The 23,886-nt window shown below is 46.7% G+C and overlaps 1 protein-coding gene across 1 annotated transcript in view; it reads right to left on the bottom strand.

The window, feature by feature from the left end:
* Positions 1 to 22,975, bottom strand: part of cdh2 (cadherin 2, type 1, N-cadherin (neuronal)) — a 57,550-nt gene extending 34,575 nt beyond the window's left edge. The window contains exons 1-2 of the mRNA XM_034555269.1: positions 22,430 to 22,975; positions 20,551 to 20,659 (exon numbers count right to left, since the gene is read on the bottom strand). Coding sequence (XP_034411160.1) covers positions 20,551 to 20,659; positions 22,430 to 22,489 — 169 coding nt within the window. The 5' untranslated portion in view covers positions 22,490 to 22,975. The remainder of the gene's footprint in view (positions 1 to 20,550; positions 20,660 to 22,429) is intronic.
* Between the last annotated feature and the right edge of the window lie 911 nt (positions 22,976 to 23,886).

Genomic DNA, 23,886 nt, shown 5'->3' with positions numbered 1-23,886 from the left:
CGTATCTATGTTACGGGAACAGTCGAGCGTTACCATGTGGGGACCACGGCAGTGTGACTGGACTCAGAGGAGAGCCCACTTACTCCCATGTAATCAGCTGAACCGAGTGGGTTCAGAGAAGGATCTGTGCAGCTGTGCTTTATTACAGACACAATGAGTCCCAGATTAGGGGAACTGGGACTGGAGGGGAGAGAGAGGAATCGCGAGGGGGAGAGGAGGGGGAGGAGGATGGGCGGAGAAAAACGACTCCAAACACATCTGTCCCCGGTTTGTCTGCAGCTATAAAACCAAACCACACGCACGGCCATGTACAAATCTGTCTCCGCTTGGAAAGGCCGCCTGCGGAAACGCTTTACAGACTTTTGGGAAGGGGGGGGGGGGGGGGGGGGGAGGGGGACTCGTGGGAATAGTCTGTCGCCTCGCAGTGATGTTCACCGTGGGTCGCGCTAGCATCGACGCGGGCGGCACAAACAAGCAGGTGGCACGAACGCCAATCGGCGTCTGGTGCGGGTCGCTCTGTGAGTGTGTGTGTGTGTGCGCATGTGTGTGTCTCTCAAGGAAACAATCAGTACTGTATTTATGGTGGCCCTTAGTTTAATAGCGAATGACGTGCTGTTTCTTTGCTTTCAACGCAGCCTGATCCGTCATTAAGCATTGTGTAATTGTCGTCCAATTACACAATGCTTTCGGGCCAGGCCCGTCGCTGCATCTACGCTGTTGTGAAGTGGTCTGTTTCTCTTTCTCTCTCTCTCGCCCCCACACCCCCCCCCCCCCCCCCCCCGCCCACACACACACACTTCAAAAACGCAAGCCATGCACAGTGCCTCCACCCGAGTCGCCCCCAGGCGGGGTCGAAAAGCGAGGCGCTGCGTTTGGTCGGTGCCGTCCCGTCATTCTGCGGCAGAGGAACCTCTCGGGGCCCAAACACAAAGTGCAGGTTCACAGCGCGGCGCGCCAACAGAGGAGAGAGACTCCCGTGGAATACGGCGCGCCACCATTAGCACTTACTGAAAAGCCTCTCTATCCCCTTAGAAGAGCTTACGCATAAAGAGTGTTCAGACATCAAACCGCGCCGCTGAACCCCGTTTGTCTCGCTTTCTTCCTTCACACATACATACAAGTAGAGACGAGCCGATTTCCCAACACTACTTAGAATTAATCCCACAATAAGATGCGTTTGAAACGTGGCAGCGTGACTGTCACACAGGCGATGCGCCTTTGTTGCAGTTTACGTGCTAACAAGAAACGCTACAGCTAACTTTATGATGAAACGCTATTCTGTTTTTTTTTTGTAAAAAGGATGCCGGTAAGCCGTTTCATCACTCGCGAAAAAGGCTTTATTTTTCAAACTTAGTTACAAGGTTGCCTATAGGACACGCACACACTTTACTTTAACTGGAACAGTTACAACTCAAAAGTTTGGTTATGACTAGATTATGGGTGAAAGTGCCTTCAGACGTCCGCTCGACAGGGCTGGAATTGATCCCGTTTGTTTAAACAGACCAACAGGAGTGACGGGGGTCGCATCACATGGTCTGTGGCTTGTTTTTCTGACGACTTGCACTGCTTCTCATCTTAGGTTGTTCTCCCCACTTATCCACATGCCTCCGATTCAATGGAGTGGGTACAGGAATTATGTTTCTTTTTTCTTCCTTTTTTTTTTTTTTTTTACCAGCTTAATCTCATTACTTTCATTGGCTGATGAAACCCTACACTGATAGTAAGCTTATTATTTATTGTTGTGCACAAAGTCGATCTGCACCAGGCGTCTGAGCATGCTCAGATGGATACAGGGATTTGAACAAGCAGTCCAGGGGTAATAATAATAATAATAATAATGCTTTTCTTTGTTCACATCTTCTGCGATCAGGGTATGGCACAGCTGCTTATTAACCAATGTGATCTCCTCCATTACTCTATATCCTCTAGGACCCTGCCGGACAGATCCGGCAATATACACAGACACAAGACGTACGGCCTAATAACTCACATTATATGAATTCAATAACAGGTGTCTGTAGCCCTGCACTGGTAGTTGATGGGCACAGTAAAACAAACTTTAATATCCCAGTGTGTTAGAAGTGTTAATGATCGGCGCTGAGAGCAGTTGAGCTGTAACTCACTTTATTTCTCATGTTAACACTATTTGTGGAGATGGAAAAGGACGTTCCTCCACAGCGGCCATAAACAACAACGATTTAACCAGAATTATATATATATTTTTTATACACGTATACCAGTTCTGTGACATCGGCGTTGAGCTGAGCTCACGAATCCCCAAAAAGCCACCGCCCTTAACGGATTCACCCGCCTCACTTTTCTCAGGACTGCCCGATCACGTTTGAAGGTTATTCAGTGGCACGAGATCCGGCGTCCGAGGGCAAACGATTAGCTAGCGGAGGTCGGGGCATTTGGCGAGGCTGACGGGCGCAGCAAAAACATGGCGAACGCGGCACGCTAGGAGATCAAGCCAGCTGTGTCCGTTGATGCTGCAGAAGCCTTTCAAGCCCATTCGACATGTGGTTCCAATCAAGAACTTCAGTCATACCGCTTTAAAAAAAACAAAAAAAAACAAGCGATGGGTATTTGCAAAACGTTGGATTCATTAAAATACTGAAGAACACGTCATAAAATGCATCTTGACGTGTAGAAATGCTGACAGTGTACTTATGTGACCACATCATTCAAAAGCGGGCAGAAAAAAAAGAAAGAAATCCACTTTTCTAACTATTCCAGTGTAAACTGTTTTGAGTTAAAGCCCTAACCGCATGTGACAGTGAGAACTGGAAGTGCATTTAAAATCAGGGATTTGACTCCATAACGTCGTGCTGATTCTATCGGCAGACATCCTTTGTTCAGGTGGGAAATATTCAAGAAAATCAAAGTGCTTTAAATGTAATACAGCTATCACAGCCCCTTTTCATTAGCTCAGGAAATGGTTTATGAGACCATACACTCGCTGTTAGAATACAAGCAGACGGAGACACGCGGTGACCGGCGGCTCCCGGTCACACAGCTTCTTTATATTCATTGAGTTTGGCCATCCTTTCTTTAGATGCATTATTCTAAAGAACATCACTATACTGAGCAAACATCGACATATACAAAGCAAGAGAAAAGGTGTAATAAATAAATAAAAACATTAAAAAAAGACAATACTGTATCCTGAGAGCCATTCCGTCCAGCTGTGTACTTTCCATTACTGGAGGTGTGAAGAAGGGTGCTGTTGTATTCATTAAGTCTGCACACAGGAGCCAGGGGAAGACTGCTTTTCAGCCTCTAACGACCAACACAGCACACAGGTTCTTTTCTCGGGAATGTTAGGAAACTAATGAGTCGGTGATTGGAGGCTGCTGTCCCTTTGATACTCTGAACCCCGATTGGAAGCACAGGTTCAAGCCACGCGTAATCCATATCAGTCCCCTTGTATTAGGTCCTTTTTGTACGTGCTACTAGGCCAGTTAGTCTTCACACATCAATGAAAGGGAGAGGTTGGTAGAGGAGGGTCTTTCTCCCCCTTAGTGGCCGACATACAAGCTTTCACCATGGTATACGGGGTCAGGTTAGATCGACTCGAGGCTTCGTATAACAACCCCGATGCAATGGTGCAGTTGCATGACAACCAGTGTTCACCCGTTCATACCAAAATCCGGCAGAGCCCAGGCAAGGACCAGGGTCAGAAAACTGAAATGTGAAGCTTCTAAGACCAAAAATGGTCAGTTGATACGCTGCGATACGGTCTGGGAAAGGGCGTTGTCCATGAACCTCAGCATGTCGCTCCATCTTGTGTTACACATCCACCCCCCATCCTTTTGTGCACAGGGACAATAACAGCGTTTGGGTCGAAGAGAGAGAGAGGGAGGGAGGGGGGGGGGGGGGGGGAGGGGGGGGGGGTCCGGTTACCTTCCCAACCACTGCCATAACAACATATGGAGGAAGCTTAGTACATGACAACAGGTTCATCTTCTCTCCGGTCCGGTTTAAGACACCTCAGGTCTTAGATCCTGGATGTGCGACAATGTTTACTGCTTAGTAGAGTGTTGAAATGTTCGTTGTTCACAAGTCACATCGGTTCGCATTCATTGCGTGCTGCAAAACTCATAAAAAATAAATAAAATCTGTGCGCACGTACTCCAAATACATTGTGCATGCGCTTGAGTGTGTGTGTAGGAAAATAATCGTATCATCGCCCTCTTTTGTAACGTTCATTTACATACTGTGGGCGTAGAGGGGTCAAAGATCAGCCCCATCTCAAATCCCTTTGAGTGAGGACTCACAATGGGCAGGAGATGAATGCGTTTAGCCTAGCGGCAAAAGGGGAGAACGGCTCCTCCCTCGGTGCTGCCTTCCTCCATCCCTCTACCCGCACCTCCACTACATCCTATTCTCAGAGTTTACCATTTGAAAAGATTCTCGCAGCCTGCACTGTAACCTGAAGCCGTCGATTGCGTATCAGTTTTCGAACGAGAGTAAGGAGAGCTGTGGAGGAGAGGAAAGAATCCAAGGCGATGGGAGAAAGAAAAGAAAAAAAGCCCTAGTGAAACAAAGAGAAAGAGGAGGAGATAAGAACCAGAGCTCCACTCGTAGCAGTTTTATTGTGTCCCGGACCATGGCGGAAAAACGCCATGGTCCTTGTCTTTCAGTTGTCACATTAAAAACACCCATCCGTCAGAAACAGGGTTCAGTGTGGTCCCCCCCAGACTGGCAGAGAGGGGACACTTTGCACCGCGCTGGCCAGCACTCCTAAACCCATCTAGTGTAAATAGGATTTCCATTGGCAGTCGTCATGCCCGGCATACAGACAAGGCCATAACATTCCACAGAACAGAAAACAATGACATTAAAAGACATGGGGGGGGGGGGGGGTTTGCACACTAACCGAGCGTATCTAAGCAGAGAGGTTTACTACCTTTTACCCTGAACAACATTCAGCATGTACATTGTTTAAAGTGTGTTGTTCATTGGGCATTAGTCGAAAGAGCATGTCTTTATGTACAGTCGTTGTTTTCCGGCTGGGACTTGAGCCTTAAAGAGAGGGGTGGGGTGGGGGCACTGAGCAGGAAGCCTGCTGATCAAGTATGCAGGCGTCTGCCAAAATAACAGCAGATATCTTAACTGGCCGGCAGCTGGGACGCGAGCAGATATTGTGTTGCATCCCGAGCTGGAAGGTTTGGGCCAGATAGGGGATAACATGACAGCTGTAGCGACCCAGGATACCAGGAAGACCTGGAAGCACAAACATTTGCCTTTCTGCCTGACTGGAATCCACATTAGGAGGTCATCGGCATTACACAACCCCCCCCCCCTTCCCCCCCTGGACGTGCCCCGGAGGCAGCTGTGCTCGGGGGTTCACAGACCAAACACAAACAAGAGATAGGGTGCCCAGAGATGGATGGGTGCTGCCATGCACGTACAGTAGGACGCCGACACACTATCCATGACGGTGTGCCTGGGTTGAATTAAATTGCCCCTTGATGACAGCCAGTTCAATGGAATCAAGCACACTTTTAAGTATATATACACACACACACACATACACACAGAAAGAGGGGATGGGGATGAGAAAAGGAGGAGAGTGGTAACATGAGAAAGACCATTTGCATCATAAATCAATCACAATAACATCACCAGGGCCATGTGATCTTACACCAAACACTGAAATGGTTGATGTTGCCCTTGCATATGTCCCACTCAATCAGGCTAAAGTCCTCTTCTCAAGTGGACCAGTGGGAGCCCAGCGTTTTAGATCAATGCGACATATGGAACACACCAAACTAGGAAGGAGTGGCGCCCAGGGGTTGGATTGTAACACAGACGGACAGCTGGTGCCGTGAGCTATGACAGCAGAGAATTCGTATGGAATTCAATTCCCCTTTTTTTATGGCGGTGGAAATGTGGGCAAATTGTAGGATCTTCCCTGGTAAGAACATTAAAAGTTTTTTTTTTTTTATATGAGTCTCCTTGCGGAGAGCACGCTTTAATGAGGGGCAATGTCCAGTCCATGCTCCCCCTGTCTGTTAACTGCATGCTGCCTCAAAGCCCACCTTGGACCCTCCGCCACATCAGGGACATCTGGCCCCTCCATCTACAAACATGGCTCATAATTGGCCATTATAAAGTCCAGGGCCTGGGAAAATTCTTTCGATTTATAGTTCTAATGTAGCCAAACCCAGAATCCACTGTCTATCATGGCCACATTAGGTTATATGAGACAGGAGGCCCATCAGACCTAATAAGCCTTATCGTTTCCAGAGGATGGCCATTAACCCCCCCCCCCACACCAATCCAGCCCAGCCATCGGCTCCCGGTCCAGTAAATTAAACAAATGAATGGCGTCTTCAGTATTACAATCAAAGCATAGAATAACATGACGCTTATTAAAGCCTGACTCCATCTACTCTCCAAGCAGAGCCCGGGGAAAACTCAATTATAAATCATTTATAAAAAAGGCAGACATCCAACGTGTGCATTTAGTTTCAGCCGTTCAGTGTCGGGGCTCATATTCAGTCCTCCTCTCTACGCCTCCATCGGAGCCATCTTAAAGAGGAGGGCGAGAGCCACTTCAGTTGCCCCTGACAACCCCATGGCTTTTGCCAAGTTGAGCCCTCTTCATTTAAGTTCCCCTCTTCTTCATTTCACTCTCTCCACCCCCCACCACCTTTTTTTTCCGTTTTTCAAATAGTTGGGGGTCTCCTGCTTTTATTAAGGCCCTTCCCCCCTTTTTGCTACAAACACAACCGCGTTATCCATGTCAAATCCATTGGAGACAGCCTGGGGAAGTCAATATGGAGCGAATAGATTCTCTGCTTTTCACTGTGGAGCTCCTGAGGCAGGGATCGCAAACACAGCCGAAACCATCACGGACAGCTCAAAACAACTGTCACTGTGCAGGTTTTTGTATTTATTTTTATTCCAAGGCAAGCCTATATTTATTTATATACATATTATTATTATAATTTTTTTTTAGGCAAGAGCTGGTATTTTGAAAAATATGTATTCAGGTTTGACAGAGATGTTCTAGTAAAAGGTTTTTTTTCACTAGCAAAAAAGGCCTAAAATGAAAAGGTGGACATGTGAGAGAATCTCAGAGCTGTAAAAAGGTTTTTCTTCTTTTTTTTTTTGTCCAAACACATTATTATGTGTTCTTTATTGAAGTGCGAAGAGGAAAGGACATTCAAATGAAAAGGCCGACCCAGAACAGAACAATTGTGAAATACTTTCATCCTCCCATTTGAGTTTCAGAACGCTGTTCGGAAATGACTCTGAGCAGTTTGAAATATCAGCTCAGGAGATAAGGTTTCTCCAGACTGTTTTTTTATTTAGCAATTAACACCTGCCAACAGCCTTTCGCCCTCCTGTCCTGAGCCGCAGGTGTGAGGAGACCGACGTGTGACCTGATGAAAGACACACTGCCAGAGTAGTGCCAAACAGTCATTTCCCCTCACTGATAGGCCATTCTTTATTTAGCCTAGCCTAAGGAGCTACGCTTTTTCCACACTGCAGACCAACACAAATACTAAAAATAAACCTTTTACCACCGGCTCAGCCCCGCCGGTCACACATTAACCACGGCTAACAAGTTATTCCCCTGCCCGATATGATAACCAGTCTCAGAATTAAAACACATCAGAGCCAGAAAGAAGAAGAAGAAAAAAAGGAAGAACAACAAAAAGCCGGAGAGGGAAAAGAATCACCACCTGTACATCACGCTTTCTCCACTCTTCCTTCTGCTCACCCAATGGCCGGAACTCTAGAAGTGACAGTGAATACTAACTACGTGAGCTAGTGTCTCCTGGGCGTCTGTACAGCAGGCGCAGCGTAGAATCATAAATGAGCGACTTTGACAGAAAACACAGGCTTATAGAAAAAAGGAGAAAAAAAAAAAAGGGGGTGAAGGATGAGCAGCAGAAGATTCAATGAATTTAGAGGTTGGGGTGCGGGAGGACTTTCGATATGTCGGGGGGTAGTTATTTGCTGGCAGCAGCAAGCCCTTTACCAACAAAGGGCCTTTCATATTTCCTGTGAACAGAGACTCCCATTAATCCCAGAGGGAGGACTCATCTTAGGCTTCTCCGCACATAAATTACTCTTCCTATGCCCTTCCTCCCATTACTGCTCAGGGTTTACGGCGTGAAGAGTAAAAGGAAGAACGTAACTTAGCCAGCCACACATCCTTAATGCGTTAGGCCACTCTCAAAAACACTTATGTCAGCACTAACTCATAACACATGTGCCAACATTTGCTTTGCCCCAAGCCACAGCCAGGAAGCTTGTGGCAGCCCAGCTCTCCACGTCCCTCGTCTCACTCGGTCTCTCTCTCTACCTCCCTACCTCTCACTTATCCGGCCGTCTTTCTCATGTGGGAGGAGCCACAAAAAAAAGGAGCTCTGCCCAGCTGTCGCATTTCTGAGCAGATGAAACCCGCTCTGACGGGCAGAGTACATGCCAATCCCCACTTATCCCACACAGAGTGGACTTCAACAGTGGTGCACAGCTGCCTGTGTGCACATGCTCAGACCCCTCTGGTGGAAGGCATGATAAGCGGCTGAGGTACCGCCGTCTCGCCTGTGCGGCGCACTGAGAATGGATTAGCGGGGGGGGGGAGGGGGATAGGCATGTGCAGCGCCATATTTCCAACAGACACAAATCAAGCATGCAGGGGGGGTGAAGATAGGCTAGACACTGGCTGTGGGGCCCCGAGTTCAATGCAATGCTGTTCCAGCCGTCAGCAGGGTCCAACACCTACTGCCACACACTCACCTCCTTTAATGCCTGCAGCAGCCCTGTTCATAGTTGCGCACCGTGAGTCGTTAGGTCGTCTGGCGTTAAAAGCAACACCGGCCTCGATGTTTTCCTGCGAGATTGAACTGATCGTACTCGAAGCCGTTGGACCGATCATCTTTAAAAAAAAACGTGATGACCCGACGGCCTTTTCATTCACGCAGTTGTGCTTTAGTGCCAATCTTGGATACAAGACTATGAATAACTGTTACTAATCAAGTCTGAAGTCATCCTGGCATGCACTATACCCATAGCCTGACATGTCAAACACAAGTGGATGTTATTGTACTCCGTCTTGTATTTCTATGATGCTGAAAAAGCCACAGATCTCTTCCTCACATCAATATGCAGCTACTGCGGGCCGGAAGTTCTGTTGGGATTGTTTTTGTTTTATTAAATGCACACATTTCAGTTTATTCCAATTTGGAAGACAAGACTGCGTGGCTAAATGAATAAATGATAATGAATAAAAACTCATGAATAAATATTCTCCGTCGATCAGCTAACCAATCTTTCAGGCGGACGCATGAAGGAACAATGTGTGCCAGTGTTGCCCGCCACAGGCGCAGAATAAGCCCGGTGAAGGCGGAACAAAGCCCCGCTTGTGTCTCCTGACCTCGGCTCTCCTAGACAACACATTCCTGGTAGGACAGAGGGGGGTAACATTCAAATGGGTTCACTACAGTTGTTTTTCTGCTATTTGTCCAGTAAGATCCCCTTTAAAAAGACCAGCTGTGAGCGTGTGTGTGAGTGTGTGTGTGTGCGTGTGCGTGTGCGTGTGCGTGTGCGTGTGCGTGTGCGTGTGCGTGTGGGGGGGGAGTTGCTTTAGACCAACACTAAATACTGAGGTAATAATGCTATGTCAACCTGATTTATGTTCTTGACTAGTCATCCATAGTTTACTTAATGAAGGTGCTCCGTTCTTGGCCAAAGAGGCTCTTTCTCCACCATAACAAGTTCATCTTTTAAATGATTTAACTGACATTTGTAAAAAAAAACGTTTCCCAACTAGGGCTGGGCAATATGGAGTAAAACATCACGCATTGTTGTTGTTTTTTTTAAATCAAATACTTAGATATCGACATAGTACGAACGACCGGTGGTGCTTTTACAAGTATTTACACAATGATATCTTTGATAGATAATAATCAGTAATATGGATGTAATGACTGTGTGTAAAAGGGCAAGTAATAGAAGCGCGAGTGCAGTTTGGTGAGCTCAGGAAATGACATCACTTTACTGTAATGCAGCCTTTAAAACCAGGAAGACACATGCCAGAGTACGATATCCTCATCCGGAGGTGATATCCAGTCTCATATCAGGATCAATATGATGTCGATATGTTGCTCCGCCCTAGTTGTTGCCTGAAAGGTTTCCAGGGATGAATAACGGATAATGGCTCCAGAAAACCTGAATCTGAATTTTAAAAAAAAAAAGAATGACTCACGGACTACTGGGGAACAGCGCTGATGTTCACACAGAGCTGGTGATTGACAGCTCCATTAACCACTTACAGGGATTTTAAATCACTCACTGTGCACAGTAAGTCAGGTAAAAGGCAATAAATGTATTTTTCCATTACTAACACCCGTAACCGCAGCAACATTTGCACCGACCAAAGAATGGTGCTATACGCTCTCTGAAGTGGGGTTTTTTTTGGTTGCTTTAACAAACAAAACAAAAAAAGGTGTGATTTTATACAAGTTTGTGATAAACCATGGTGACTTTGAGGAATGCGCTCAGTGTTAAAGTGACACATTTGGTCCGGGACCAGCTGATTGGAAATGTGCCGGTGTGAAAACCTTGTCTCAATCTCTATGGAGAAACCGACACCGTGCACAGAAACTTTTTTTAAAGAGGTAGTGTACAAAATAAATTTAAACATTAAAAAAATTAAAAGCCCCCCCCCCCCCTGTTTGTTACTGAACTGTGTGAACTTCTTCAGCTTTGGAGTGACAGCTATATTTGGCTGCGGTGTGATCTTACCCGGAGTGCATGTTTCCCCCAATCAGCTGGCACCCACTTGTCCACAGTCCACCCTCGAGGTAAACGCTTTTTGTGATATGGAGCTTTTCTGGTCCAGAATAACCCTCCCACTCACACATACCCCACCGTCACCCACAGGCAAAGAGAACTTTATTTGTTTGTTGCACACACCATTTTGATAAGTAATCCACCTCAGCACGCAAATCCCCCCCCCCGCGCTCCGCCTCACTTTACTGAATTCTCATGCATTGGTCCTTTTACCTCATCCTCTGGCTATCTGGTCGCAGATAAACAAACACTTGAAAAATCCAACAGGCCGCTCACAACGGACACTACAGAGGGGGGCTGAAGCACCATCAGTGGCCCATCTCTGTTCTCGCTCTCCTAATGAGGTTATCGCTAAGCCCACTCGTAAGATCGGGAGGTATGAACGGAACAAATGTGCAATATTAAGAATGTCCTTAAAATTGGACCCCACGGGGGACAGAAGCACATTCACGGTGCGAGTTCCATCCACCGGGATGCGATTGTGGTCCTATGTACAAACAATGCATGAGGCAGAGATGAGCTTCTCCAGAGTCAATAAAAAAGGGGTTTTAGTTAAACCCCCACCCCCTCCACCCCACAAGGGAGCGGAGTATGATTATAAACACAAGTGGAGCTGGAAAAAACAACATCATAGCATGTTGATCCAATATAAATGCGTGCCTCCCTTGCCTCCCACCAGGTTTTCACAGACAGGGGAGCTCTGAGGGGAGGACGGGGCTGAAATAACATGCGCTCGGCTCGGTCTCCTCTGTCCACGGCTCGCACGCCATCCTTTACATGTTTCATTCAAATGTTTTTGTTGTCATTTTTCCTGCCTGTGCAGAGCTCTCTCTACACCCCCCCCCCCCCCCCCCTCCCACACACTCTGTCTCACAGCTGCAAACCTAAAGTAAATCACAAGCACAACATTGGGAAAAAGATTTTGGGGTTGAAAGAAAACGGCTAAAAGTCTATTCTTGAAAAACCACCTCTGCGTCCAAGCTTTGATTAGCGATTCAGAGTCCACAAAAAACCTCATCTGATAATGACCTCAGTTGACGATGTGCCTCTGTAATGCGTTTTGTGCTCCAAGTGTTAAACCTCCAGGCATTTCATGCACTTCGCCCGGATCTCTCCCAGACACGGTCAGGGAAGCATTATGATTCAGTGGAACTCCTGCTATCAATTGGTCAAATTGGTGTAGGAAAAAAAAGAAAAGTAATGATTTAAATGAAAGAGAAAACTGGAGAATAAAGTTGCCCCCCCCCCCCAGCTTGATTCAAAGCCCAGCTCCTTAATAAGCCCAATTAATTTCCCTGCTGGGTCTCGCTCCCTCTATCACCAGTGACAGGCGTGAAAGGTCAATAACCTTGGCTCATAGCCCTCATATGGTTAGCAATGCCATAAATTAATGGTCGACGCCGTTATTCGGAACTCCTCAAGTTGGCCGAACGGAAGCTTATCTTCTACAAAGGTCACGTTGCTTAGAACACTTAGTGTGAGAGTGAAGGGCTGACACATGATCTATATAAGATCGAGTGCGTTGCACTTTGGTGGAATCGGAGGGACGGTTGGAATGGAGGCTGGTAAACATTTGGAAACCCGCGTTGCCGATGCCGAGCACAGTGAACGTCTCTGGAAAAAAAAATAGCAACACCGTCACACCTTCGTCTTCTACCCCTCCTCGAAAACACGTTCACATTAGATGCTCCCAGGAGTTTTCTGGTCGTACTGCGACCTTGAACTCTTCATCATATTAACAGCTAACTGCAAATCATCTTATAAACCTAAAAACGTGTTTTCATGCAGACGTAACCCGTATGTTGCCATACTGGAAGCATTGGACTTTGGACATGCTGGATTGGATCGCATGCGTTTACTTCACTAGTTTCTCCCGCGGTGCGATTTAGAAAATGATAATCTCCCGCTAATCCAAAACACAAGCAGAATCATAGTCGTGTGCGAATGAGATTTGAACGCAAATATTGATTTTTCACCCCAGTTAATCACGCAGCTCTAAATGGACGGCCTCTCCGAGCTCACAACCTCACACAAGCAGGATGTGTACCTGGCCGGCCGAAGGACGAAGGGAAACCAGCGGCTGGAGACTAAAATGTAAATTGCAGCGAGGTCTGTGACGAAGTCTTTAGTGCAACCTAATTTACGAACAGCTAACCCTCGAGCGGCTGATAATACAACCGCCTCCACAATACCATTCATTGTGCTCACAACTTTTTGGAGGCAGGAAGTCGTTTACGAGTGGAGGAATCCAAAGTCGCAATTGGACCGTTATGCCACACGTGCCTTTTGTCCTCGCCAGCTCGTGCAGACTGAGTCAGACTCGACATGTTTTAGAAATTAGCAGGCCCTTCATCTTGTAGCAGCAGTTACACCCCACAGTAGGAAACTACACCCCGACACCCCCCGAAGCTCCTGTCCTGCTGAGCAGGCAGTGCTACAGGAAATAAAGTGGCGACATGCTGCACGCCCTTTAATGCCACAGTAAATATCGACAGAGGCAGAGATAATATAAACCCAGACAACGCGGGCGATGTGTTGCTCACTGCCACAGTGTGCACGCTCAAATGGAGACTAGATATTGCTGCGGGTCAATCATAATATCCGCGCGGTGATGGCAGACACTGGTGTCAGCAGGACCCGGTAACAGTAGATCACTTGAGACAAGTAATATGACGGACTACATATGCTTATCTGATGAGTCAACGGCTTGGGAGAAGGGGGGGAGGCAGCGTTCCCAGTCATCAATCCAATTTGGATCAAATCAAAAAGATGAATTTTACTGTGAGTAAAGTAATGATATCCTTTACGTCTCAAACGCGGAGACACAAAAAAAAAACGTTAGCCATCCATCCATTAAAACACATTACCAATGCCACGTAGATCCCACATCAGAATCGCACCAAGGTCACTCTGAGAGACAAACTCAGTTCAAGAATAAGGCACTAAATGCTGCAGTACTGTCCTTGCATTACTCAATTAAGTCGCATCAATCATTGTACGGAGCCAAGGGAGCCGCTCCATCTTATAGCTCACGTAGTGGCAGGGGAGGGGGCAGGGGAGGAGGGGAGTGGCGGAGGTGATAGAGGGCTGGATGGGAAGGAGGACGAATGGAGAATGTCACTAGATACGACCCGGCGACTCCTCAGAGGCCAGTGTCCAGAGAGGCGCTGGTGCATTGAAATTGAAGCCCCCCCTCTGCCAGAACACAATAGTTGGCGTGCCTGCCTGCGCCCCCCCCACCACCGCAGAGGTAGATGTCTCTCCCTCAGGCAGGATATTGGCTTTAGTGAACATGGTTACAGTATCTGGGTCAATTAACGTGTCTCTGCTTCAAATGTCTCTCTTTTGTTGGCAGGAGGAATAATGGCGTGCCGATTCATGTAGCCCCCCTCCCCTCCCCCCCCCCCCTCCCGCCCCAACTTAAACGCAGTGCGAGTTGTTGTTTTTTTTAAAAATGTGAGCTATGTGTGTCACTCGCTTTAAAGCAGGAGGTTAAACACAAGGCCGGTTCTGTGTCTATTTTCTACGTTTGCTCAAACCCTCATTAATATATTCATCCGAGTATTGGCTTCCCGGTTTGACCCTGCACAAAAAGACCTCGTGTCTGCCTGTTGTCTGCGGTTCAGCGCTGTTGAATTTACATCTGGGCAGCCAGTGAATGCATTCTTCCCTGAACGCAACAAAAGCAGAAGCCAAACGCATCGCCTTTAGAACAAAAGAGTTGATGAGAGGGGGTGAAAGTAGAGGGGACTGGGAGTGGCTTCGCTTCACAGGTCCGTCGATGGAAATAGTGAAGCCGAGGCTCTCTAGAATCAAAGCCCGGCAGGGTGAGAAACCGTGGGCAAAAAATAAATCGAACGGGGGGGGGGGGGGGGGGGGGGGGGGGGGGTTATGCACAATAAACAGCTGGGGCAACACTGCAAACAGAGCTCTCTTTGTAGAGACAGGATCTGTGAAAGAGATATGGAGCCGTTTGCTCTCCCGCCCCCCCCCCCAAAAAAAGTCTGACTCACGGAAGAGAAATGGCTCTGAAATCCACAAATCAGTCCCAGGTAAAGTAAACATTTCACTCCATAGTGCTGATGTATTGTCTTCTAGGTGCAAGCTGGCATTTCCTTCCCCACATTTGTTCTAGTGTTGGAAAAAATAATATCCCCAGCCCAGTTCATGTATGCAGAAAGCCAGGTCAATACAGCTATTCATACACGGCCTCTTTACATAACGGGGTGATCGTATGCCCTTCCTGGGCGTTCTTTACATTAAATTTTAAAAAAAATTAGAATAAAAGAAACACGCCCGGAGCCGGCTTCACAACAATCGGGGAGAAGGATCCCAGCTCCCTCTCTCACGTCGAGGCCAAGACGCAATCCGGAAATGATTGTTTTAACAGAGTATATCAATCTTTTCTCTTTTGACAGTTTATAAATGGAAGTGCACTCATCAATTTATTAAAAAAAAAAAATATTGAAAAAAAAAAAAAACTCCATAGCAATATGGCATCAGGGCTACAGGAGCCCAGGTGTGATCTAGAACCAAATGACCTATAAAAGCCCTCCAACCTTCACACGACCGTGTGACGGCGCAATGCAGCGGACTGTGTGGCTTTTTCACATCCGCATCCAGAGGGGGGGGGGGGGGAGCATTCTCTGTGTCGGGAAATGTAGCTGCATACAACGAAAGACAAATTACAATCTGCATACCAGTCGCAGTCTGGCTGCTGATTTTTCCGTCAAGCGATCGAGGTCCATTTACCTCCACCAGCTAGTTATAGAAGTCTCTTGTTACCAGGAGCTGCCCTTCAACACCACCACCACCACCACCAAGAGACGTCTGGATTGAACAAGCTAATTATATGCCAAGGACAACCCCCCACACATTCACGGCAGGCATGAGAGAGAGACACCTAAACTACAGCCCAATGTCAGAGCTGCACACCGCCAGGTGCTGAGGGTTAGGGCCTGCAGCTGATAAGAGCAAACATGAACAGAGGGTGATGAGAAGCCACCAGGTTAGCGTCAGTCCTACTTTATCTACATTTAGCCTTTGCTCAAGTAGGCAGTATCATCAGACTCCCGTTTTGGTTTAGTCCCGAACTTAAAAAAAAAAAAGAAAACGCTCAGACATACATAAACTATGTCTCATTCCGTCACGCCACCCAGCAGGCTCAGGAAAAACCCACGCACTCAATATCCACAGATGGCTGCCCGCGTTTTAATGCGCTAACATCACTCTTTCAGTTCTACAATATGGCCAGAGGACCGCAAACGGAGGCGCGATCCTCTGACAAATGGCCGCGGTGGCCCTAGCACGAGCACTCGGCCCGGTCTCCTTCCCCCGTCACACTGGAGGCAAACTGCATCAAAAGGTTACTTCCCAAAACCTCCCAAAAACTCGCACTGCCAAGATTCAATCTGCTGTCACAATATGTGGCGGTTATCTAGGCCATGGTGCTCCCAAGAAAAAAAATAAGACAGGAAATGAAAATAAATGTTTGCAGGCGGATAACAATAAAGAATCAAACAAACTCCAAGCAGCCAGCCGGCGATGCTTTAGCTGGGAATCGGAGCGCTGCCTTCATTACAATATATATCGATCACTGCAACGAGCACCCTGGATTTATTGATCCACTCCCAGAAAGAAAGAAAAAAGGTCATTTTGCTTCATCTGCTGTATGACTGCTCTTTATGGATCTCATCTTGAATGGGGGGGGGGGGGATTTGAATACTAAGAAAGTCATGTTTGACTGCTGAATTATTCAGCATCAGCACAGACGTTGATGAAGACCTCCTACACTCTCAAAAGACAGCCACTCTCTTCTTTATGACGCCGGACTTCAGCGGATCCCCTTGGTGTGAGGTTGTGAGCTCTTGCAGGCTAGTCAACGTCATCAATCTACGCTGAATATTTCAATAAGCGACAGAGCTGCATAAAAATGGAAATCCTGCAACGTTCCAGAGACAGTCTTTTATAGTCGGTGGTCCATATTACAAGGGCCATGATGGTGATTTAATATCCAATGTTTTGTTTCATTTGCCTTTGTCTCGTTTCTCCAGGAGATGAACGATCGACTCCATAGGTCAGAACAACATGAGGTGGTGGTGCCTCCCCCGGTGATGGGTCAGGACCTCTTTCATTTCATCCATACCTCACCAGGAAAACCCCCACCCACATCCCAAATCCAAGAGCAGGGGGGAAAAAAAAAAGGGACCAAGTGTGTTGCTGAGCACTCGGCCCAGTTTACAGGAGAGGGTCGAGCGGGGTCACGCCTCGCCAAACACTGGGGCCCCTTAAACACATCTGAGTGGCCCCAGCTGTACCCGGGGTCCGTCGGAGCCTTGAACGGGGGGCGCCGACAACCAGAACGACATGAGCAATGGGTTTTCGGTCGCCGCAAAATTCCGGATTTCGCGAACAGTGTTTTTCTTGTCAAAAGGGTGAAATTTAGTTTGTTTAAAATGGTTGCCTTAACAAACACAGCGAAGAGAGGTAATGATAGATTAACTGGAAAATCCTGAGATATATGTGTGTGCAGCCCGACAGCACTTTCGAGGTTATGTTCTCGCTGCTGACATGGACACTAATTGTTACAATCACATTATTAAACTGGTCAACTGTGAATCCCTCCCCCTCGACTCATTCTGCTCCCTGGCCCCCGCTTGACACGTTCCCTTTTGAACCACTTCAACCAAAGTTAAAACAGACAATAGCCATACTCCTTTTTCCATCACCGGCGCTACCATAATAGTAAAAAAAGACACAACACACAACACGGGGCTGTGGGAGGGGGGTGGAGGTAATACAAATTAAAGCAGAATGCATGGTTGGAAGGTGGGGGAGGGGTGGCAGAGCAGAAGCATAAAAGTGCATTAGGCTCAATTAGGCTTTTGGGCTTTTCATTAACCCACTTTTTAGGGAGGGAAACCTCTGCTGAATAATGCTCCGACCGACTCACTTTGCAACCCCACTTTAAAAGGCCTCGTCTGGTAAAAAAAAATAAAATGCTATGTGTGTCAGCTCTCCAAAGCCACTGGAATTCCATTAGACACCCAGAGGCAAAACACCCACAGCCGCAATCCGACATGAATGTAAATGCAATTCGGTAAAACAAGTCCCTTTATCAAGCGACTAAACAAGATAAGAGGAAACGCCGCACAAAACTTTCAGCTGCGCGATGGTCTGATAATGATTAACGTGCGTTTCCCCGGGGCCAGAGCAAATATTTCCAAGATTAAAAGCAAGGTCACATGGGGCCCCAGAGGGTAGACAGTGGGTAACCCCCTAATCCTGACGCGGTTTTGCATCTGCAAACAATGAGCGTAACCTCCCTTTAATGGATCACCGGAGAAGAGTTCGCATAGCAGGAATAATTGTCCTTTCCTGGCTTCTCCCCCGTGCTGCTCTGCCAAGCAACTTTTAGGAAATGCAATTTTTAACAAATCTATTGAGAATCAATTGGGCATCACTTGACCAACTAACAGTTAAAGTCTAGTCTAAGCCTCCCCCCCCCCCTCCAAGCCCCGGGGAATGTGATTAAAATCTTACAGTCAAATAGCTACGTTAACTGCTTGACCACAATTGCACAGGATGCCTTTAGTTTAGCACATACAATGCCAGCCGTTTACATAAGAATGCCCTCCCATTTCCAGTTTTTTTTTTTTACAAACTGCATGATGTGTATTCTCTTTATCAGTAACAAAACGGAGAGACTGCAATTAGATGGGACAAAGATATACAAGCGCTACCCCCCCCCCCCCTGCTGCATCTCATGCATCTGGAGGCAAAAGCAATACAATGCGAGCGATGGAATACCATTACGGACACCTCACACAATGTACAAATAGTATTACACGGATATGCGAGCAAGGCCTACTTTAACTTCGCTAAACTACCAACCAATAGTCCTGGGTTATTCTGTTGAAACGGGTTTGAGACCTTCAGGTGTGGTCAATAAAACGATCCCAACACGATTCACTCGTTGCTTCTCCATTCATTGTCCGAGACCTTTCGGGCCACCATTGACAAAGCTAATGAAATGCAAGGAAACTTAAAGCAAAAGCCGGCTACATGCGGCTATAGAAGCATCAATATGAATGAGAAAAAACAAACACAACAACCGTCAGCTCCTGGTCAAAAAAACAATATGCCCAACCAGCATGGTGGAGTTGAGAAACTTTGTGCATGCCCTCCACACTGTGGGGGCTTTGTCTTTCAAAAAGCATGCCACAGGAGCTTTTTCATTAGAGAATGCAGTTTCATTAACATCATCCCACGCTGCTGCTGAGCCCCGCTTGCATTACAATGACACAGGAGTGCCCCTCACTGTCAAGGAAGTCCCCACAGAGCAACAGCTCCCTGGGGGAGGTTAAAGAAAGGAAGGGGGGGGCAAACAAAAGGGAACCTGATTACCCCAGGTCACGGCTCATCCACAAGCCAACAGAGGGAAATCCATCACCTGCAGGATCAAACGGAGGGAACTTGTGCACAAGGTAAAGCCCAGTGAAAGCCGTACCCACCCATAGCAAGCACTCTTCTTCCCCCCCCCCCCACCCATATGACTCACACTAACGACAGCGTGCCAGTTTTAGGCACACACTGTGAAATCCAACACAAGTGAGAATGTCTTCAGGTCCAAATGACCTCAAGGCTCCAACCTCCCTAATAGCACGCTGGTGATATATTCCCCGGTTTTTTTTTTTATTGCCGTGTGTAGGCCTGCGTACTCTTTCATGGTTGCTGCATCCTCATTTTGCCAATATTAAATTCCAAAGAGGCAGTATTGGTCATGCTCGCTGTAGTGTAATGGGCTACTGCGGAAAAAATAAATGTAAAAAAAAAAAAAAATCATTATTTTTCACTTTCTTCTTTGCGCCAGGTTATACTTTTTTTTTCTCTCCATAAAGCTCGGGCGTCTGGGTTTCGCACAGAAAGACGACTGGCGTAACAAACATTTTTTAAAGATAATTTAATTGCTGTTATTACTGCCACGGAGTGGGTTTAGCGGTGCAACACTACGAATGGATACGTTACCATTTGTGATTCGAGCAGGAACCTTTTAGGCTTAAACGTGTTTTAAAAAAAAGAAAAAAAAGGAGGAAGAGACGGACTGAAACACGTCCCCACGGATGGTTTGAATCTGGACTGAAGAGATGATGAATTAGAACAAGACTAATGCACAACAATGGCATATGGTGAGAGGAATAATGAAATGCTCCAGCATTCGAGGCACAGAGGGCGTTTTCACAGCTAAGTTACTTGCTAGATCAAAGTTGTGCGTCAAAAGTATTCAAACCGGTGTGTAATCGACTTGTTTACGACCCGTGCGATCGACACAGTCGTACCACTTTTAACAGAAGCGGTTAATATTCCCCGCAAACAAAATGCATTCTGCAAAACACAAACGGTTTAACCGCAATGTATGATCTAGGACTTAAGGAACAAGGTGCACATGTTTGAGTCAGCTAAAAAGAAAGAAAAGGAAAGAAAAAGTAATAAAACAGCATGTAAGCAAAACTGACAGGAGCGACATGGTTAAGTTGAACCACATTTCAGCTGGTTTACAAGGCAAACTACACCACATGCAGTACAACACGGCTACACCGAAGCTAATTGTTTAAATATGTCAGGCTTGTTCTGATCCTCCCAGAAATGTAACGCATGGCGGCGAGCATGCACACGCACACACACACAAACAGAGACACAACACGCATCCAGCAGTGGGAATATTTCACCACTCACCGTTGAAAAGGGGACGTCCTTTCTCCGTGATATCTGGCACCACAACCGTGAATACATCTTCAGAGAAGCCTGGTCTGCATGGTGGGGCACCCCTGCCCTCTGCTGCAATCTGTAATGGTGGGGGAGGGAAGGAGGGGCAACAATGAGTCATAAATCAACCTTAGAAAATAAAAAGCACTCTGTTGCCATCCAAAAGCCTCATGGTCACGTTCCGAAAGCCCCCAACAGTTGTACAAAAGCATCTGTTGTTTTTGCAGCAGGGACCGCAATTAGGATAATGAGGCCAAAAGGGTTAAGCATTAGCCAAAAAGCATGGCTAGGCAAGAACAAGCTCCATTTGTACCCCTGGAGGGGCCTGGGCCCAGGGAGGGGGCCACGACCGACTCCCTCTGATCAACACACTCTTTACTCTGGACAAACACTGCCACTCTAAAGTACAGGAACAAAGCAATAAAAAAAAAAGTAAATGCTAACGATCCACTGTCGTGGGAATAAACATTTAAGTGTAAATGTCTGAATAAACAAGAAAGAACAACTGCTGATGTCTAACAATACTGCAAGGCGATCACTGTGATCAATATAGTGCCTTTTCTTTTTGTTTGCCTCATCTTGAAAAGAAACTGCTTAGGGTGTCAACACAAAGGGAGTGGGAGAATAATGGGGATGTTGCAAATCAAAGCAAAATCTGAATCACTGGGGCGGGTGTTTCCCTTAAGCATGAATTTTGCAGAAGATAAACAAATCACGAACAATAAGAAAACCACAAGCGATGGTCTACGTCCATGTTCAAAATATACTCCCATCACACAACCTCAGCATTGATTCAGAGGCCTGGGCCCTGTTTTTCTATTTGCATGCACAACTCCCAAAAAAAAAAAAAAAAAAGAAGAAGAAAGAAACTAAAACTGAGGAGTCCTGCAGGGGGGAAAAAGAGCATTGTGGTATCGGTGCCACTTGCCTTTTTTTTTTTTAAATCACAGGAATTTAAATGGAAAATGCTTGCAGAGGGGAAAAGCTGGATTCTAGTACGTCTCCCCAACCAGGATGTACAGAAGTCACCACGCAGACGCCGGTGCTTCACCACCGCTGCATTATTTCACTGTGTGTGTGTGTGGGGGGGGGGGGGGGTGATGTGTGCTGTCTAACAAAAGCATCCACATACTCACAATAATTTCCCAACAACAACAACGAACACTTCATTTCAACAACACTCGCTATGTATCGGTATACAGTGATGGTGCATGCTCTGGGCTACTTCTCATCATCTTCTTCTTCTTTTTTTTTTTTTTTTTACCAGAGGCAATTAGCTCGCCGGGGGGGGGGGGGGGGGGGCAGGGGACACGCTGCAGCGATCTACATACATATTAAACCTACACTAAATATAACCAAGTGAGAACTGGGTTAGTGTGGGCCCCTTGTCGCCCCAACTTCCCCGACAATAAAAGATTCAGCAGATTCAACTCTGAAGCGAGGCTACGCCATCGCCAATTTAAACTCTTTTTTTTATTTATTTTTTTAAAGCTGGAATAAATTCATTCAAACGTGCGTAGCGGTTGAGCAACACCAGGCACCTCGTGCGCATATAATCTTTTTTTTTTTTTTTGAAAAGCGAACCGTTAGCCAGGTAACACGGCACGTGCCAGACCTACTTTACCGTGAATAAAACATGTTTAAAAACCCATGCACGCGATGTGAAGTGGCCGTCGGGAAGCCCGAGCTCCTAACTCAACAAATGTCGCCGCCGCAGACGAAACAACAAAACAAGCGCCCCCCCCCCCCACCCCCCTCCAACACTGTCCGGGTGAACTCCTGCTCGAAAACCGCTCCGTAGGAAAGAAAAGCAAAACAAAATAATAATAATTAAAAGAAGACACATTACCTGCAGTCCTGCCAAGACCAGCAGCAGAAACAGACCGCTGCCCTCGTGTAGTGAGTACATTGGTGCGCCCGCGACTGCTTAATGTCCCCTCTGCTCGCTTTTCGGAATCCGTGTAACCCCCCCTCAAAATAAAAAAGGAGAAATACAAGGAGGGGGCAAAAAAAAAAAAAATTCAAAACAATATCCGTGTGGTACAAAGCGTGGCCGCGGTGGGGAGAGAAGAAGAAGAAAAAAAAACCACAGGTCCCTCTACGACAAAGACAGCAGGAGGAGAGGTGGTGGTGGTGGTGGTGGCGGCGGCGGCGGCGGCGTCGGCAGCATGTGGCAGCCTCCTCCTCGGTCTCTATCCAGTGGGTACTGAGGGAGAGCGGTGCCTGGTACTGAGGCTGCAGCTCCCTCCCTCCCACTCAGTCCAGCACAATACACGAAGAGGGAGGAGAAAAAGAAAAAAAAACCCGAGTCTATAAACCGCCCATCTCACTGTCTCTCCCTACTGGTCACACAGCCAATTTCACTGCAGGGACGGAGCGGTGTCTCTCTCTCTCCTCCCCCCCCCCCCCTGCTCCCCCTTTGTTAAACCTTCATCCCAAATGACAGAGTATTATAACATTTACACATAATAGTCGTGTTCACTCTCAGTGTGTGTGTGTGTGGTCTTGGCATACATTTATTTGTATTATTTGTGTTTATTTTATTTTTGTTGCGATAAAGTAATTCGTAAAAGTAATGTTAATCGATTTTAATTAATTAATTCATCCACATTCATTTAAAACCTTTTTAAAAAAAAAATTTTTATAGTCATAGGCTATTTTGAATAGAAAATGCTAAACTGCTGATGCAGCCTTTGCATGTCCCGATTTGAATTACACAATATCAATACCAACCAATTGTAATATGACTCATCGATGGGACCGAGCTGTCCTTTCCCAGTCCAAATGAAATCATCTTCTCACCGTTTTCGGATCACAACACCCTGCAGTGGTTCTTCAGCGCGTTAAGGTCAGTTCGAGGTCACCGTTTATTTGCTCACGGTCCGGTTTCACTGGCTCACGCTCCTCGTGTTGAAACGGGGCTGGCATTGGAAAGGCGAAGCAAGTCAGAACGAAAAAAACAGACGCAACTTTGCAGTGTTTGCACCTCGTCATGCGCTCTACTTGGAGTTGCCCGCGTTTTAACCGTCTCATTTGGAAAGTTACGTATAAAATTGGCGGCGTTGTTGTTTGTGATCATGATACACCGGGTTGTAATCCATTTCCGTGTAGTTTTTTCATTTAAATTCTATGGTCATTAGCTCTCAAAGTGCTTTCTGAATGTCACGGGCATGAGCAATTCAGGATTCAATCAGTTGTCTCTCTGCCTGCATAGCGAGTAGCCTCTATTGATCATAAGGTGGGAGATTTTGATCACATTGCCCTGAGATAATTGCTGTTTACTCCACATTTGATTTGAAGGATTAT

This window comes from Cyclopterus lumpus, chromosome 17 (genome assembly GCF_009769545.1).
Source record: "Cyclopterus lumpus isolate fCycLum1 chromosome 17, fCycLum1.pri, whole genome shotgun sequence".
NCBI lineage: Eukaryota > Metazoa > Chordata > Actinopteri > Perciformes > Cyclopteridae > Cyclopterus > Cyclopterus lumpus.
This window is presented reverse-complemented; position numbering and strand designations above follow the sequence as displayed.